At 36.5% G+C, this 20422-nt stretch overlaps 1 protein-coding gene across 8 annotated transcripts in view; it reads right to left on the reverse strand.

Moving 5' to 3' along the window:
* Window positions 1-20422, reverse strand: part of COG5 (component of oligomeric golgi complex 5) — a gene marked incomplete at its 5' end in the record, with an annotated part of 277186 nt that overhangs the window by 226702 nt on the left and 30062 nt on the right. For 7 of the 8 annotated variants that reach the window (XM_079711626.1, XM_079711625.1, XM_079711622.1 and 4 more), the window contains one exon: window positions 12189-12309. The exons of the other annotated variant lie outside the window; for it this stretch is intronic. In XM_079711626.1, the coding sequence (XP_079567752.1) occupies window positions 12189-12309 (121 nt within the window). The remainder of the gene's footprint in view (window positions 1-12188; window positions 12310-20422) is intronic. 8 annotated transcript variants of the gene reach the window in all.

Raw genomic sequence — 20422 nt, forward strand, 5'->3', positions numbered from 1 at the left:
AGACCAAAATGGCTTAAAGACTTAAATATAAGACACTACACCATAAAACTCCTAGAAGAGAACACAGGCAAAACATTCTCTAACATAATTCGTATCAATGTTTTCTTAGGTCAGTCTCCCAACGCAACAGAAATAAAAGCAAAAATAAACAAGTGGGACATAATCAAATTTATAAGCTTCTGCATAGCAAAGGAAACCATAAACAAAACAAAAAGACAACCTATGGATTGGGAGAAAATATTTGCAAACAATGTGACCGACAAGGGCTTAATTTCCAAAATATACAAACAGCTCATACAACTCAAAAACAAAAAAACAAACAACCCGCTCAAACAATGGGCAGAAGACCTAAATAGACAATTTTCCAAAGAAGACATACAGATGGCCAACAGGCACATGAAAAGATGCTCAACATTGCTAATTATTAAAGAAATGCAAATCTAAACTACAATGAGGTATCACCTCACACCGGTCAGAATGGCCATCATTAAAAAGCCTACAAATAACAAATGCCGGAGAGGGAGTGGAGAAAAGGGAACCCTCATACACTGTTGGTGGGAATGTAAGTTAGTAACAGCCACTATGGAGAACAGTATGGAGGTTCCTTAAAAAACTATAAGAGAGTTACCATAGGATCCAGCAATCCCACTCCTGGGTGTATATCCGGAGAAAACTATAATTCAAAAAAGATACATGCACCCCAATGTTCACAGCAGCACTATTTACAATAGCTGAGACATGGAAGCAACCTAAATGTCCATTGACAGATGAATGGATAAAGAAGATGTGGTATATAGATACTGTGGAATACTACTTGGTAAAAAAGAATGAAATAATGCCATTTGCAGCAACATGGATGGGCCTAAAGGATATCATACTAAGTGAAGTAAATCAGAAAGAGAAAGACAAATGCCATATGATACTTATATGCAGAATCTAAAATATGACACAAATGAACTTATTTATGAAACAGAAACAAACTCACAGACAGAAAACAAACTTATAGTGCCTGAAGAGGAAAGGAAGTGGGGGAGGGATAAATTAGGAGTTTGGGATTAGCAGATACAAACTACGTACTATATATAAAATAAATAAACAACAAAGTCCTATTATATAGCACAGGGAACCATAGTCAGAATCCTGTAATAAACCATAACAGAAAAGAATATTAAAAAGAATGTGTGGGCTTCCCTGGTGGCGCAGTGGTTGAGAATCCGCCTGCCGATGCAAGGGACACTGGGTTCGTGCCCCGGTCTGGGAAGATCCCACATGCCGCGGAGCGGCTGGGCCCGTGAGCCATGGCCGCTGAGCCTGCGCGTCCGGAGCCTGTGCTCCGCAACGGGAGAGGCCACAACAGTGAGAGGCCCACATACCGCATTAAAAAAAAAAAAAAAAAAAAAAAAGAATGTGTATATATATGTATAACTGAATCATTTCTCTGCACACCAGAAACTAACACAATATTGTAAATCAACTATACTTCAATAAAAAATTATTCCACATGCAAAGAAACAGATGTACATAACCCATACTCATGAAAAAAATTTTTTAAGGCAGATCAAAGAGATTGACTCTGCAAGTGGGCTCATACAAGGGATTTAGTAGACAATGACTTCAAAACAGCTAATATTTCACCTGAAGTAATTCAACATAGCACTAAGTAGATTGTGCTAAATTAAAGATGCATGTTGTAATCCCTAGGAATTCCTACAAAAATAAGGCAAACTTACAGCTAAAAAGTTCATAGACAAAATAAAATGGAATACACAGAACTATCTTATTAACACAAAAGAAAACAAGAAATTCCAACAAAGAAAAGCCTAGGACCAGATGGCTTCACTGGTGAATTCTACCAGACATCTAAAGAAGAATAAATACCAAAAACTTCTCAAACTGTTCCAAAAATTGAAGAGAAGGGAACACTTCCTAACTCATTCTATTAGGTCAGCATTACCCTAATATCAAAACCAGACAGAGACACTACAAGAAAAGAAAACTGCAAGCCAATATCTCTTATAAATAAAGATGCAGGAATTCCCTGGCAGTCCAGTGATTAAGATTGCATGCTTTTACTGCCAAGGGCGCAGGTTCGATCCCTAGTCGGGGAACTAAGACCCTGCAAGCCATGCAGCAGAGCCAAAAAAACCCATATATATGTATGCAAAAATCCTCAACAACATACTAACAAACTGAATTCAACAGCATATTAAAAGGATTATAGACTGTGACCTAGTGGGATTTATCCCTGGAATACAAGCATAGGTCAACATACAAAAATCAAAGCAAGAGGCCACATTAATAGAATGAAGAGGGAAGAAAACCACATGGTCATCTTGATGCAGAAAAAGCATCTGACAAAATTCAACACCCTTTTGCAATAAAAACACTAAGTAAATTAGAAATACAAGAGAATTTCCTCAGCATAATAACAGTCATACATGAAAAACACACAGCTAACAACATACTCAATGATTAAAGACTGAATGCTTTTCCCTAAGATCAGGAACAAGCTAAGGATGTCCGCTTTCACCACTTCTATTCAGCAAAGTACTGAAAGTTCTAGCCTGCACAAACAGGCAAGAAAAATAAATCAAAGGCATTCAAAGTGGAAAGGAAGAAGTAAAATTATTTCTGTTCACAGATGACAAGATCTTACATGTAGAAAACCCTAAAGACCACACACACACACACACACACACACACACACACACACACAGAGCTAAAAAATGAATTCAGCCAAGTTGCAGGACACAAAATCAACAACACACAAAAATCAGTTGTATTTCTATATACTAGCAATGAACAATTCAAAAATAAAGAAAACAATTCCATTTACAAAAGTATTATAAAGAATAAAATACTTAGGAATAAACTTAATTAAGGAGGCTGAAAGCCTCGTGCACTGAAAACTATAAAAGACTGCCAAAAGAAATTAAAGATCTAAATAAATGGAAAGACATCTGTGTTCATGAGCTAAAAGTCTTAATACTTTAAGGTGACAATACCACCCAAAATGATCTACAGACATAATACAATACCTATAAAAATCCCAAAGGCATTTTTTTTACAGAAATAGAAAAACTCATCATAAAATTCATATGGAATTTCGAGGGATACTGAATAGTCAAAACACTTTTGAAAAAGAAGAACAAAGTTGGAAGACTTGATCTTCTGAATTTTGAAACTTACAACAAAGCTTTAGTAATCAAAACAGTATGGTACCAGCATAATGATACATATTCCATACACCAATGGAATAGAAGACAAAGCCCAGAAATAAAGAGTTACATAAATGGTCAATTAAATTTTGACAGTGGTGCCAAGTCCATTCAGCGGAGAAAGGATAATGTTTTGAACAAACAACATGAGGAAAACTGGATACCCACATGCAAAAAGCATGAAGCTAGATCCCACCTTACACCACATATAAAAATTAACTCAAAATGGATCAAAGATCTAAATTGAAGAGCCAAAACTACAGAACTCTTAGAAGAAAACAAGGGGGAAATCTTCACTGAGCTAGATTTGGCAACCGTTTCTTAAGTATTACACCAAAAGCACAGAGAACAGAAGAAAAATTGGATAAACTGGACTTCATCAAAATAAAAAATTCTCCATCAAAGGATACTATCAAGAGAGTGGAAAGACAACTCACAGAATGGGAGAAAATATTTGTGGGAAAAAATATTTTAGCTGACAAGGACTAGTATCCAGAATATATCTAGAACTCAACAACAAAAAACAAACGACTCAGCTTTTAAAATGGATAAAAGGCTTAAAAAACATTTCACCAAATAAGATATAAAATGGTCAATAAGTAGTACATGAAAATATGTTCAACATCACCAGTCTTTAGGAGAATGCAAATCGAAACTGTAAGATATTACCTTCACACTTATTAGGGTGACAATTATTTAAAAAAACAAAAAGGAAAATAACAGGGATTGATGAAGATGTGGAGAAATTCAAATTCTAGTGCACTGTTGGTGGGAATGGGAAAGGGGCAGCTACGGTGGAATACTGTTTGGCAGATCCTTAAACTGTTAAACACAGAATTACCATATGACCCAGAAATTCCACACCTAGATATATACCCTAAAGAACTGTAAACAAGGACTCAAACAGACACTCGAACACCAATGTTCATAGCAGCATTATATATAAAAGCCTTTTCAAAAAGTGGAAACTAGCCAAGTGTCTATCAAGAGATGAATAAACAAAAAGTGATATACAATGCAGTATTATTCAGCCATAAAAAATGGAATGAAGTTCTGATACACGCTACAACATAGATGAACCTTGAAAACATTATGCTAAGTGAAATAAGCCAGACACAAAAGGACAAATACTGTATTATTCCACTTACATTAAGTACCTAAAATAGGCAAATTCATAGAGACAAAAAGTAGAACAGAGGTTACCAAGGATTGGGGAAACAGGAAAATGGGGAGTTATTGGTTGATGAATACAGAGTTCCTCTTTGGGATATGATGGAAAGGTTCTGGAAATAGTGTTGAGGGTGACACAACACTGTGGATGTACTTAATAACACTGAATTTTACACTTAAAAATGGTTTACGAAAAAAGGACAAAAAAAAAGCAGGAAAGAAAGACAGGAACAAAAGAAAAAAGATGATAAAAATAGAATATAGCAAAATGGCAAACTTAATCCAACCATATCAATAATGAGTAAAAATATATATGAACACTCCAAACAAAAGGAAACTGAAATTATAAAAGAACAGGTAATAAAGCAAGACTCAAGAACACTCTATCTACAAAGAAATAGACTTTAAATGCAAATTCAAGATAGCTACAGTAATCAAAATATAAAGATATGTGAAATAAGGACAGACACATAGATAAATGGAACAGAATAGAGTTCAAAAATACACCTACAGTTATAGAGTCAATTGATTTTCTAAAAAAGTCCCAAGGTAATTCAGTGGAGAGAGGAAGGTCTTTTCAACAAATGGTACTGGATCAATTAGATATCTTCATGGAAAAAAATAAGCTTCAACCTTTCCCTTGCATTATATCAAAAAGTACCCTGACATGAACCATAGACCTTAACACAAAAATTAAAACTTCCAGAAAAAAATGTAGAAGAAATGAAATCCAAGAAAGAGCAAAATGAAATCTCTAGTAACCAAAAGTTTGTGCTGGAGGTGGGGGGACTGACTCAGAGAGGCACAAGACAACTTTTGGGGGGTCACCACTGACCTCTGAATATATTCCTAGTTGTGACAATAAAACTGTAACATCAGCATTAACTTCCAATTAGATATGGTAGAAAAACACATTTCTGATTTATTGAAACAGATTTCAAGTCCCTAACACAGAAATTTTTAAAAATGACTAATACTGCATCCTGTTTTACTGAACATGTCTCTCAAAAGATCATGCCTGCCTACCTGCCCTGTTGTTTACATGGTATTAAAATGTAAAGTTCTATAACTATACTTATAATCATAAATTTACATTGAACCCTTTTAACTTAGCCTATAGCCAATTTCAATCTACTAAACCAAAGACTGATAAAAACTGTTTAACATATTTAGAATTTTTATACATAAAGTAATCAAGTATAATGGCAATAAAAAGTAAAACAGCCCATCTAATGTTCCCCCAAAATATTAGACTTAGAGACTCAAAGCTGTAATTTACTAGAAGTAGGCTGACACCATTTTTTAGGAACAATGAATAAAATAACCAGTAAAAAGTCAATACAATAAGAAGCCTGTATTTGGAGCACTGTTTATATTCATTTAAGATACACTGCAATTTTTAAAACTTACATGTACTGGAATGGAAAAGAGAAGTACTGGCTTAAGCATCCAAATAGAAAATAAAGCCCTTAGAACCGAAAAATTGAAAATTTGATACATTACTAGTTTGGAGAACCTTACACTAAATTAAATGATGAATGGTCCAGCAGGGGGTGACAAATAGTAAGGTAAACTACAGACCTTCAATAAACATTACCTGACCATATGGAATAAAATATATACCCAAAAATACTACTGTAACTTTGACATGTATGAAAAACAATATACTAAAGTTTACAAAAAGTAAGCTGCTTGCTTTTGTCTGGATATTAATCCTCATTTTCTGACACTATGTGATGAAAGATAAAACCAAAAATATACGATCATAAATGCTGTATGGGTATTATGTGTTAAATATAAATTTGGATAACATCAAGTTCAATTAGTTTAATTAAAAAAAAAGAGGGTTTGTGGGTGTGTAATTTTAATATGCTTATGTCTCCACAACTGGCAATCCCATACCTAAGCATAAACCCATTATTCTGGATTGGAGCACAGCATCACCCTGACCTGGTGGTAGCTGAATCCGGTCACATATATAAGTAATTTAGAGACTATCTAAATCAAACATAGGTACTGAAGATGTTTATCATCATATATGATTATACTGTAGGTTTAAAAAGGCATACTGAATTTGCTACGCTGAAGTTGTCACAAAAACCTATGTATGTTTTAAATGCATTTAAGATGTCATCTCAACCTAGAGATTATCATACTAAGTGAAGTAAGTCAGAAAGAGAAAGACAGATACCATATGATATCATTTATATGTGGAATCTAAAATATAACACAAATGAACTTAGTTATGAAACAGAAAATGACTCACAGACATAGAAAACAAACTTATGGTTACCAAAGGGGAAAGGGAGTGGGGGAGGGAGAAATTGGGAGTTTGGGATTAGCAGATACAAACTACTATATATAAAATAGATAAACAATAAAGGTCCTACTGTGCATAGCACAGGGAACTATATTCAATATCCTGCAATAAACCATAATGGAAAAGAATATTAAAAAGAATATATATATATATATACACACACACATATATACGTATAACTGAATCACTTTGCTGTATACCAGAAACTAACACAACGTTGTAAATCAACTATACTTCAATTAAAAAAGAAGTCATCTCAGACCTAATTTAATACTGGAAACGGTTACATGGCATCTTTACAAATTTTCCTACCAATAAACAATTTTTAAAAGCTTGAAATAATAAAATTTTCTAAAATGTTCACCAACTACATCGTCTTACAGACATCTCAAAAGAAATTCATTAGTTCCTTAATTATCAATCACCTATTACGTGGCAAAGATTATGTAAATCATACTTTTTCCCACCTGTGCATAAATCAAAAATGTTTGCCTATAAGTATTGTTTTATCTGATTGAGAAAATATCAGTTACAATAAGAACATTAGTGGATAAAACAAACTTAGACTATCCCTTCCTTCTATAAAAAATATTTCATAAAATGCTTCTATGATAAATTTGAAAAATATTTTCGCATGATACATGGTGTTAATGTATCACCATATATCATCAGAAAACATTTTGTTGCAGCTTAGCAACAAAATTATAAAACTCAGAGGACAGACCATACACAGTAAAAATTAATGGAAGATATACTTTTTTTTTTGTCGTACCACACAACATAAAATACATTCACTACATATAAACCATGGTATAACTTAAATGTGATTTAAGTGTATCATCTTAACTAATGCTCAAAAAATGTTACAAATTTGTAGTAAGGCCCATCTAAATTTTCATCTAGTGCCAAGACTTTTCTTGAAAAAATACCATAAATCAATGTGATATAATTTAATCCTGAAATCTGTACTATGTAGTTTTATTTTTTAATCATACATAATATGCATGAAAATTACACATAAGTTTGCACTAAAAAAATTCTGCTTATTCTGTCAATAAGACACCAGTATGATTTCAATTTTTACTTCCCTAATGCCTAATGATGCTGAGTATCATATATGCATATTTGCCATTCACATATATTCTTTGGTGAAGTGTCTGTTCAAATCTTTTGCCTATTTTTTAATTGGGTTGTTTGTGTTCTTACCAATGTTGCAAGTTTTTTATATATTCTGGAAGCAAGTCCTTTATCAAATATATACTTTGCAAACATTTTCTGTCTGTGGCTTGCTTGTCTTTTCATTCTTCTAGCAGCACTGCTCACAGAAGTTTTAAATTTTGATAATATCTAATTTACCAATTTGTGTGTGGCGGGGAGAATTGTGCTTTGGGTTATATATCTAAGAAATCATTTTCTAATTCAGAGACATAAAAATGTTCTCCTACGTTTCCCTTTAGAAGTTCTATAGTTTTAGGTTTTATATTTAGGACTATGATCCATTTTCAGTTTTCTTTTTTTCTTGTATGAAGTAAGGTATAAAAACAAGTTCACTGTTATACATATGGATATCCAATTTCCCCAGTACCATCTGTTGAAAAGACTATCTTTTCTCCACTAAATGTGTCAAAAATCCGTTGTTCTTACATGTGTGTATCTATTTCTGGGCTCTCTATTCCATTCCATTGACCTATTTGTCTATCTTTTTGTCTGGATTAGTATAAGTCATTGTAACAGGTCTTCAAATCAGGTATGGTTAATGCTCCAACTGTGCCTGTTTTTTGGGGTTTTTTTTTTTTAAGTTTTGGCTATTCTAGATCCTTTGCATTTCCATATGAATTTTAAAATCAGTTTCTCAATTTTTAATAAAAGCCTGCTGGGATGCAGGTTGTAACTGTGCTGAATCTATACAAATGAATTTAGGGAAAATGGGCATATTAATAAACACTATAAAGTCTTCCAATTCACAGACAATGTCTATTTACTTATTTAGGTCTTCTTTAATTGTCCTCAACAATGTTTTCTAGTTGTCAGTATACAACTGTGTATCTTCTGTCAAATTCAATTCTAAGTAGTTCATATTTTCAATGCTATTATAAGTGGTATTTTTGAATTTCAACTTCCAATTGCTTGTTAATATTATACAGAAATAAAGTGAATTCCCTGGCAGACCAGTGGTTAGGACTCCACACTTCCACCGCACGGGGCATGAGTTCGATCCCTGGTTGGGGAACTAAGATTCCCGCAAGCCACGCGGCACAGCCAAAAACAAAAAAAAAGAAAAAAAAAAGAAATAAAACTAATTTTTGCATATTGATCATATATCCTGAAATCTTGCTAAACTCCTGTATTAGTTCTACAAACTTTTTTTTGTGAACTCAAAACAAGATACTACTACACACCTATTAGAATGGCTAAAATTAAGATGACTGACTATAACGAGTGTTGACAAGGATGCAGAAAAAGTGCAGTTTTCATACACTTCAGGTAGAACACCTGGGCAACTCCTTTCAAAGTTAAACATACATCTACTATATGATCTGGCCATTCCATATCTACATATTTATCAAAGAGAAATGAAAGCATATGTCCATAAAAATACCTGTATATGAATGTTCATAACAGCTTGATTTGTAATAGCCAAAAAATAGGAACAACTCAAATATCAATCAACAGGTGAATGAATAAACCAACTGTAGGATACCCATATACTGGAAAACTACTCAGCAATGAAACAGAATGAGCTATTGATACACACAACATAGATGAATCTCAAAATAATTAAGCTGACTGAAAGAAGCCAAACAAAAACACAAACTGTATGATTCCATTTACATAAAGTTCATTAAAATGCCAACCAATCTATAGTGATAGAAAGCAGATCCATAAATGCCTGAGGAGGGATTACCAAGGGGCATAAGGAAACTTTTGGGCAGTGATAGTTATGTTCACTATCTTAATATTGGTGATGGTTTCATGTCAAAACTTGCCAAACTGTACATTTTCAATATGTTGCAGTTTACTGTATATCGCTTAGACCTCAATTTTTAAAAAAAGAAAAGGTACCAGCATAATCGTCACTAGGCACCAGAATATACTTTTTAAATTGATATATAACTTTAAAGTGATATATAATTCACAAAGCATAAAATTCAACCTTTTAAAGCATACAATTCAGAGGCTTTTTTGTATATGGACAAGGTTGTGCAACAATCACCACTATTTAACTGCACAACATTTTCACCACTCTAAAGAGTGGTATCCATTAGCAGTCACTGACATTCCCCTCCAAGTCCCTCAGAATATAATTAACTTTCAGATGACAATGTATTTCATCTGGTCACTACTTTTCAAGCCTCAAGACCTTTCAAGTTTGAGAGATTGGTTTTCAGTTAATCTCAGGGGTCTGCTACTCTTCATCATTTTATTCTTTCTAACGAGAGCCAGAACCATACAGATATAGACGCTGATAATTTCAGAGATGCTCCAATCATAGAAACAGCATTTAGTGTACATGTGTAACTGTAATACTGATTACCAAATTATTACTTTTATTAAAACACTAATTCCAAATGTAGAAACTTTATCTCCCTCTTGGCTTCTCCTTATTATCAATGCCAGGACTGGCCAAGACTGAACCACAGTGGTGAATGATGAAGACATGATGCCTTTGAAATTTCTGAATAGCACATAATCTGCAAAGCTTTAAAAATTTAAATTAACACAATCCATTTTGAGATAACTCCACAATTTACTATACTTTCTCAACAACTTGTCAGTGTTTAACATTTATAAAACTTTGGGAAAAGCCAAAGCCTCATTGGAAGGATAATGAGTTTATACTCTACACTGTACCAACATAGAACATTATGATTAATAATTGTGCCTTTTTAAGAAATGAAACTGAGTTATTTGTAGTGAGGTGGATGGACCTAGAGTCTGTCACACAGAGTGAAGTAAGTCAGAAAGAGAAAAACAAACACCATATGCTAACACATATATGGAATCTAAAAAAGAATAGCTCTGATGAATCTAGGGGGAGGACAGGAATAAAGACGCAGATGTAGAGAGTGGACTTGAGGACACGGGGAGGGGGAAGGGTAAGCTGGGACGAAGTGAGAGAGTAGCACTGACATATATACACTGCCAAACGTAAAACAGATAGCTAGTGGGAAGCATCTGCATAGCACAGGGAGATCAGCTTGGTGCTTTGTGACCACCTAGAGGTGTGGGATAAGGAGGGTGGGAGGGAGACGCAAGAGGGAGGGGATATGGGGATATACGTATACACAGAGTTAATTCACTTTGTTATACAGCAGAAACTAACAGAACACTGTCAAGCAATTATACTCCAATAAAGATGTTAAAATAAATAATAAAATAATTGTGCCTTTTTTTAAAAAAAAGAAGATATCACCATTTGCATTACAGCATCTGTTATTTCTAGGAGAGATGATAATCAAAATCTAGCAACTTTTTATTATGGAAGAGTATCAGTGATGACAAGTATACATAATAAACTTCGGAATAATTTGTGTTTGTTTTTAATGATTCTATTATTCGAGAGTTTATTTTTTGGAGCACAGAAATTAAATATGATAAAGCAAAAAACAACAGCTGATACTAAGATTTTCACACTTCTATATTTAGCACATATTGTGAAAAAACAGTGAAGCATTACTCACTGCTTTAAAATTAACTTTTTATATGATATATTCCAAGCACACTAAATCACAAGTTCAATATACTCCCATGATGTGCCTAAGCAATATATTTCAGCATTATAAATTGAAATGTTGTTGAAGCATGCTTTGTGAAGGATATTACATTTCCTTAGTCAAAAGAGGGAATAAGCATTACAGTAGGACTATGTAATTGAAATATCAAAGGAAAATTCAAAAAGAACATGTAATGCACATCTTTGATATTCTTTTGGCATAACTACTTTCAAAGCACGTTACTAAGCGTTAGGAGACTGGATATAATCAAAGACCTTCTGAACCTAAAAAGGTACAAATTCCACTAAACACATCCACTTCAGAAAAATTACTGGGTACCCAATGAAAAGAAGAAAACCGCAAAGCCTCATTAAAATGCAGGTGTTCGGTAGTTCTTTAAGCACTTGGTAGGTATTCAAAATTTTGCCTGAAAAATTATGAACTGCTTCATCATGGACCTTGCAACTTGTCAGTACTCAAAGTTGTGACTGCCACACCCTTGAATGTCAAGAGGCTGCTCTAAATGTTTAAGAAAAGAATGACGAATGAAGAAATGAATTCAGCAGATCTTCTAGGCACCATGCCAACATGAGACTTGTCACCTAAAAAACAGCATTGCTCCTGGACATTTCTCCTAGGGAAATGAAAACTTAAGTTCACATAAGATCTGTATACAAATGTTAAAGTAGCTCAATTTATAATCACCAAAAACTTGAAACAACCAAATTTCCTTCAACCAGTGAATCAATAAACAAAAGGACTTACCAAGCTCACTGAGACTCTGAGCAGCTTTTGTTATCTCTCTACTGCCCCCCTGCAGTTGTCCCTGGAGTCTCTTACTGAGATACAAGATGCGAATGATTCTCCGAAGCAAATCACAGGCAACCTGTGCAATGTTAAATAAGTAAAGTCAATCCACGAAGTTTTATTACTATGTGAATCTGTCTCTTCTTTCCAGATGCTAAAAATTCACTCATGTATTTTTTGTTTTCCACCAATCAGAAATCTAAATGATCACAAGTCTTAAAAAGCAGCATTTTACAATAAGCTCCAATTGATCCCAAAGAGAATTTGGGATTGAGGTGCTATGAAACCTAAGCACTTTTCTCCTCAGTTGTAGACCAATTTTCTCTAGGCCAGTGGCTCTCAGTCTTGACTTCATATTAAATTCAAGTGTGTAGGGGGACTACCCTGGTGGTCCAATGGTACAGAATCCGTCTTTCAATACAGGGGACGCCAGTTGGATCCCTCGTCAGGGAACTAAGATCCCACATGCCATGGGGAAACTAAGCCCGCGTGCCACAACTAGATAGAGAAAACCCGCACACCACAACTACAGAGAGAAGCCCGAGCACCACAACTAGAGAGAAGCCTGCGCGATGAAACTAAAGATCCCGCATGCCGCAACTAAGACCCGACGCAGCCAAAAAAATAAAGAAAAAAAAATTCAAGTGTGTAAGTTCGAAGAGTTCCAATGCCCAAGCAAGACAGAGCCCTGACCAATTAAAGCAGAATCAGTATTTCTTTTAATATCCTCATGCAGTCCCTGTGTGTGGCCAAGGTTGACAACCACTGTGCTAGGGCTGCTTAGCTTCCTACTACTGTTTCCTATTGTTTCCAGCCCTAGTTTCTCCTTCCTAAGTCCCTAGAGGAACAGACTTAAAATGCCCAGTTTCACTAGATCTTAGAGAATAAGCATGCCCTTACTGATATTTCCTAATTTTTTTATCATTAATAACAAATTGTAAAATATAAAGTTATTAAAACAAACCAAAAAACCCTATCATTTATATGTCACCTCTATTCCCTTTTTTGTTACCAGATTCAATAGTGGGTCTTAACCTACCCAAAAGACTAAGACATGAAATAAAGATGTGTGTATTTCAAGATACTTTATTACAGAGGCAATCCAGGGCAATTGCCTGGGGAGAATGAAAAGGGAGACTGATGGAGTAACGCATATATAGTGACCTTCAGCTTCAGTGGTGATAATAAAGAAAAGAGAGACAGTCTATGCTGCTGCATCACCACCATCTTTGAATGGCCCTGAAGCTGGTTGAGAAGCAAGAACATCTCCCATGTAAGGAGGAAAATCCTAACTGGTAGCATAAGAATTAAAAGCCCTAGGAAGACAGGGTCCCTGAGGCTTCAACTATAAACATTTTTTCTGAATGAAGTACACATACACCTCAGAGCCACACACAGCCACACTCATGCACACACAACATACACAAACATATAATCAAATACACACTTACAAACATATGTATATCAAAGGCAGCCAAGTATTAAACATGTTTACTTTTTACTGACTGCTTTTCTGAGTAACTGTAGTCTGAAGTACTTAAAATAATAAAAGAATGTCAAATAAGAATTTCTCCCTGTAAACTGGAAGACTTAGGCATCTTAATCTTTAATTAAATTGTATTTATTTTCTGAACAGGTAATAGAAGCATACGATTCAAAATTCAAAGGATTAGAAGATAAAAAGTCATCCTCATATTTTTATGTCTCAACTGTGCACTCACCAAAAACAACCACTGTTATCAGTTTCTTGCTTGTTAGAATTATATTTTTAGATGTACCATTTGGAATGTAGAATCCCAAGCAATCATTCCTCTTGGATTCTAAATACATCATGAGGAGAAATAACAGATCTAATCACCAAGAACTGTACTTCCAGAATTCCCAGTACCTACCCAATAAAGGATATGCCCTCAAACATGAAAGCTTCGAGCTTATTTCTAATGCTTTTCTGTTTAACCATACTTAATCTGTCACCAAGTCTTACTGATTATTCTTCTGTTGCATAACACAATGGCTATTTTACCTCTATTCCTACAAGCATCACCCTAATTCAAATATTTATCACCTTCACCTTAACACTGTGGTCTCCTGGCTAGCTTTCCAGTCTCTTACTGAAATCCATCTTGCCAGATTTACCTTCTTAGAAACAGTTTTCAGCACTCGACCCACTTTTTCATAAACCTCAGTGGCTCTCTACTAACAGATCATGTTAAATCATCTTAGAATAGCATTTAATAAAATCCTCAGTCGGGCTTCCCTGGTGGCACAGTGGATAAGAATCTGCCTGCCAATGCAGGAGACACAGGTTCAATCCCTGGTCTGGGAAGATCCCACAGACTGTGGAGCAACTAAGCCCATGCGCCACAACTACTGAGCCTGCATGCCATAACTACTGAAGCCCGCGCGCTTAGAGCCCGCGCACTGCAACAATGAGAAGCCCCCACTCGCTGCAACTAAGACCCAACACAGCCAAAACTAAATAAATAAATTTATATATATTAAAAAAAACCTCAGTCAACACGTCTTATATAATCTGTAAGGCAGCAACTCTCACCATTTCCTAATATAGTTGCTTCCACTCCAATCAATTTCCTTTTCTTCCTTATTTTTCATTTCAGACTTTTATTATCAAATATATTATTCAGCACTAAAAAGAAATGATCTATCAAGCCATGAAAAGACACAGAGGAATCTAAAATGCATTTTACTAAGGGAAAAAGGCAATGTGAAAAGGCTACATACTATATGATTCCAACTATATCACATTCTGGAAAAAACACAACTATGGAGACAGTAAACAGATCAGCGGTTGCCAGGAGTTGGGGGCATGAAGAGTCAGAGTACAGAGGATGTTTAGGGCACTGAAAATACTCCATATGATACTATAATGATGGATATATATCATTATACATTTTTCAAAACCCACAGAATGTACACCAAGAGTGAACTATGGACTTTGATAATGATGTGTCAATGTAAGTTCATCCACTGCAACAAATGTGCCACTCTGGTGGCAGATGCTGATTAAGGGGGAGGCTATGCATGTGTGGGGCAAGGAATATATGGGAAATCTATATCTTCGTCTCAATTTTGCAGTGAATCTAAACTGCTCTAAAAAATTAAGTCTTTAAAAATATAGATTTAGATACTACAAATACAGAAAATTACATACAGAAATTATAGCAAGGGCTTCCCTGGTGGCACAGTAGTTAAGAATCCGCCTGCCAATGCAAAGGACACAGGTTAGAGCCCTGGTCTGGGAAGATCCCACATGCCTTGGAGCAACTAAGCCTGTGCGCCACAACTACTGAGCCTGTGCTCTAGAGCCCGTGCTCCACAACAAGAGAAGCCACCGCAATGAGAAGCCCACACACCATAATGAAGAGTAGACCCTGCTCATCGCAACTAGAGAAAGCCCACATGCAGCAACAAAAATGCAATGCAGTCAAAAATAAGAAAAAGAAAGAAAGAAAGAAAAGAAAGGAAGGAAGGAAGGGAGGAAGGGAGGGAGGGAGGGAGGGAGAGAGGGAAGGAGGGAGGGAGGAAGGAAGGAAGGAAGGAATTATAGCTAAATGAACTTGGAACTACCATGCAGATCAGGAAACAAAACCATGTCTGCCACTATAGAAGCCCTCCATGTACCCACTACCAATCACGACACCCTCCAGCCATCCTTCCTACTCCCCCAGCCTAACCAAGAGAGACACCATCCTGGCTTTTGTGGTAATCACTTCCTTAGTTTCATTTATGGCTTTATCACTGAAGTATATATACCTAAATGCTGTAGTTTAATTTTGCCCTTTTTATTTTTTTAACTTTATTTTTTGCCTGCCTTGGGTCTTCGTTGCTGCGTGCAGGCTTTCTCTAGCTGCGGCAAGCAGGGGTTACTCTTTGTTGCAGTGCGCAGGCTTCTAATTGTGGTGGCTTCTCTTGCTGCAGAACGTGGGCTCTAGGTGTGCAGGCTTCAGTAGTTGCAGCACATGGGCTTCAGTAGTGGCGGCATGTGGGCTCAGTAGCTGTGGCACAAGGGCTCAGTAGTTGTGGCTCGTGAGCTCTACAGCACAGGCTCAGTAGTTGTGGTACACAGGCTTAGTTGCTCCGTGGCATGTGGGATCTTCCCAGACCAGCGATTGAACCTGTGTCCCCTGCATTGGCAGGCAGATTCTTAACCACTGCGCCACCAGGGAAGTCCTAATTTTGCCCTTTTTAAATCTAAATGGGTTCCTTTAGCATCTCTTTTTTTTCCTTTGCAATCTGTTGAATATATGGGATCATCTGTCCTATACAGTTTCCCACAGACTGGTTTTAGTTGATTGCCTTCCCCTAGTTTAACAAGTCCCTCTGTCTTCTACATTCCTTATACCTTAGTAGATGGATGTAGGCAGCTTCATCAGATACAGGTTTAATATTCTGGGCAAATTTATTCATTAGGTAGTAGTGTATGTATGATTCTCTGTGTTGTTAGCAGCCACTGATACTCAATGTCAAAATCTATTAAAACATAATGAATACAAAATGGTGATACTCTAGTTATGTCATTTTGCCTTTATTTGCTAGCTTATAAAACATCTCTATGAGAACAAACTTTACCTCATCTATATTAGTTTACCCAGTGGTACTGTTCATACAGAATAGTAAGAATAAACACCAGATTCTTTCCACTGGTTTATCAGTTTTCAAAACTGAGGAATGCTTTCCTAATAGCCACCAAAGATGAACAATCAGTTCATTGTTTTGGATATCATTATGAACTCATAGATTTAAACATAATATAAGATGCCAATCCATTGTATCTCTTATCCTTATAGATGCTCACATTGTCCCATTTTTGGCCAGTCGGAGCTTCTGAGGGTGATCACCTGTACTGATTTGCCTGACACTGAGAGGTTTCCTGGGACATGGGACTTGCAGTGCTAAAACTGATACAGTTGGTCACCCCAGGGCCTCTCCAAGTTGGCTCCTGAAGGCTTTTATCATGACTCTAGTTAATAGTTATTGATACTTGCCTTCGTATATGGTATAAAAATATTCCAGGATCATTTTGCATATTTCATGCCCAGATCTGGGATCAAAGATTTATCAAAGAATCCCTGATTTCTTTTAGAAGTCAGCAGCATTTGAAGACCATATTCTGGGAACTAGGTTTCTCATTTCTGAGACTTTTTGGTAGACATAGTTAGGAAATGTCAAAATTAAAATATCACATAAATATTCATTTGCTTGATTCCACAATACACATAAAACAGTCTCAGATTAACATTATACATACACATATGTATAAAAATATATACATACAATGTATATACCATTTTAAGATAAAATTAAAATATCTCATGAGTTCATACTGATAATTGCACTTAAAAATCAGGAGCACAGGGTGTTTACCTAATCTTCTAACTTACATCTATAAATTATTTCTTCCACACAGAGACTCCTGGCTCCAGAGACATAACAGATAACAGAATTAGAGTATTTAAAATTATTCATTTGCTGTGCTACACAATACAAACAAAACATTACCTGAATTCAAAACCAACACTACAGGGCTTCCCGGGTGGCAGAGGGTTAAGAACCCGTCTGCCAATGTCGGGGACACGGGTTGAGCCCTGGTCTGGGAAAATCCCACATGCCGCGGAACAACTAAGCCCGTGCACCACAACTACTGAGCCTGCACTCTAGAGGCCGCAAGCCACAACTACTGAGCATACGTGCCACAACTACTGAAGCCCAAGCGCCTAGAGCCCATGCTCCACAACAAGAGAGGCCACCACAATGAGAAGCCCATGCACCATGATGAAGAGCAGCCCCGCTTGCCACAACTGGAGAAAGCCTGCGCACAGCAACAAAAACCAAAAATGCAGCCAAAAGAAACCAATACTACAAACACAAATATGACAGCTGAAGACAGTTTAAAAGCACTGTTCTGCACATACTCTGCCACAATGTTCTACAGTTGAATTTTATCTCTTTGTCAAAACATACAGCCATTACACACTACTTTATCTCCCTCATTTAATCCTAGTTCTAATGCTCATCACTACTTTTTACTTTGCTGTTTCTCTACTCATTTTGATTGTCTCAAGTACATTGTCTACCAGATTCCTAAAGAAAGGGTCATAAGAGCAATACTCCCTGGATTCTATGAGGATGGCTGTCTCTGTATGTCAAAATCAGTTTGGCTGCTGCATCAATTATCTTTTGCTGCCTAAGAAACCAGCCCAAAATGTAGTGATTTTAAATGATTTGTTCTTCCTCACAATTCTGTGAGTCAGGAATTTGGGCAGAGTTCAAGTGCTCCACGTGGTATCCCTGGGATTACTCACTCTGCTGCACTCAGCTAACACGAGGCTTCACTCCCATGTCTGGTTGCCTCAGTGCTTCTCTACCTATCATCTACTCACAGCCAGCATGGGCTTCTCCACAGCATGACAGTCTCACAATGGCTGGACTTCTTACATGGACAGTGGCTTTCCCAGAGCAGAAACAAAATCTGCTATGCCCCCTGAACGCTAGCCCCCAAACTAGCCCAGCATCACTTCCACCAGCAGGGCTTCTCTGGTTTTGCTATCTTAGTTGCTCTATATGTTTTCACAGCGTTTAGGAACACTGGCAACTTATGCTGGTGGTGTTATCTTTCTTCTTCCTTCCTTCCTAATATATTCCCTTGTTTGGTGGATAATTATAAAGCCAGTAAACTAAGTCATCACCCCATAGAACAATGTAGATAAAATTATTTGATATCATATCAACTGAAAACTAAAAAGGACCCTACAAAAGTATACGATGAAAACCACACACATGTAAAACACAAACATAAAACAAGAGAAAAGGTTTTATGAACCATTTCTTCCTTCCACTTTCCAACATTTTCTCAAACTTTCTTACTTATATAGTTTCAGTTAAAAAACTAAATTAAAAACTTCAAATTGAAGAGAGCAGACAGCAGAAGCAAGAAGAACTACAATCCTGCAGCCTGTGGAACAAAACCCACATTCACAGAAAGAGAGACAAGATGAAAAGGCAGAGAGCTATGTACCAGATGAAGGAATAAGATAAAACCCCAGAAGAACAACTAAATGAAGTGCATATATGCAACCTTCCAGAAAAGGAATTCAGAATAACAACAGTGAAGACGATTCAGGGCCTCCCAAAAAGAATGGACACAAAGATAGAGAAGATGCAAGAAATGTTTAACAAAGACCTAGACGAATTAAAGAACAAACAAACAGAGATGAACAATACAATAACTGAAATGAAAACTACACTAGAAGGAATCAATAGCAGAATAACTGACACAGAAGAACGGATAAGTGACCTGGAAGACAGAATGGTGGAATTAACTGCTGCGGAACAGAATGAAGAAAAAAGAATGAAAAGAGGGGCTTCCCTGGTGGCGCAGTGGTTGAAAGTCCACCTGCCGATGCAGGGGACACGAGTTCGTGTCCCGGTCTGGGAAGATCCCACATGCCTCGGAGCGGTTAGGCCCGTGAGCCATGGCAGCTGAGCCTGCGCGTCCGGAGCCTGTGCTCCGCGGCGGGAGAGGCCACAACAGTGAGAGGCCCGCGTACCGCAAAAAAAAAGAATGAAAAGAAATGAAGACAGCCTAAGAGACCTCTGGGACAACATTAAATGCAACAACATTCGCATTATAGGGGTCCCAGAAGGAGAAGAGAGAGAGAAAGGACCCAAGAAAATATTTGAAGAGATTATAGTCGAAAACTTCCCTAACATGGGAAAGGAAATAGCCACCCAAGTCCAGGAAGCACAGAGTCCCATACAGGAGAAACACGCCGAGACACACAGTAATCAAATTGGCAAAAATTAAAGACAAAGAAAAATTATTGAAAGCAGCAAGGGAAATATGACAAATAACATATAAGGGAACTCCCATAAGGTTAACAGCTGATTTCTCAGCAGAAACTCTACAAGCCAGAAGGGAATGGCATGATATACTTAAAGTGATGAAAGGGAAGAACCTACAGCCAAGATTACTCTACCCAGCAAGGATCTCATTCAGATTCGATGGAGAAATCAAAAGCTTTACAGACAAGCAAAAGCTAAGAGAATTCAGCACCACCAAACCAGCTCTACAACAAATGCTAAAGGAACTTCTCTAAGTGGGAAACACAAAAGAAAAGGACCTACAAAAACAAACCCAAAACAATTAAGAAAATGGTAATAGGAACATACAT

The sequence above is a fragment of the Hyperoodon ampullatus genome (genome assembly GCF_949752795.1).
Source record: "Hyperoodon ampullatus genome assembly, chromosome: 9".
Classification (NCBI taxonomy): Eukaryota; Metazoa; Chordata; class Mammalia; order Artiodactyla; family Ziphiidae; genus Hyperoodon; species Hyperoodon ampullatus.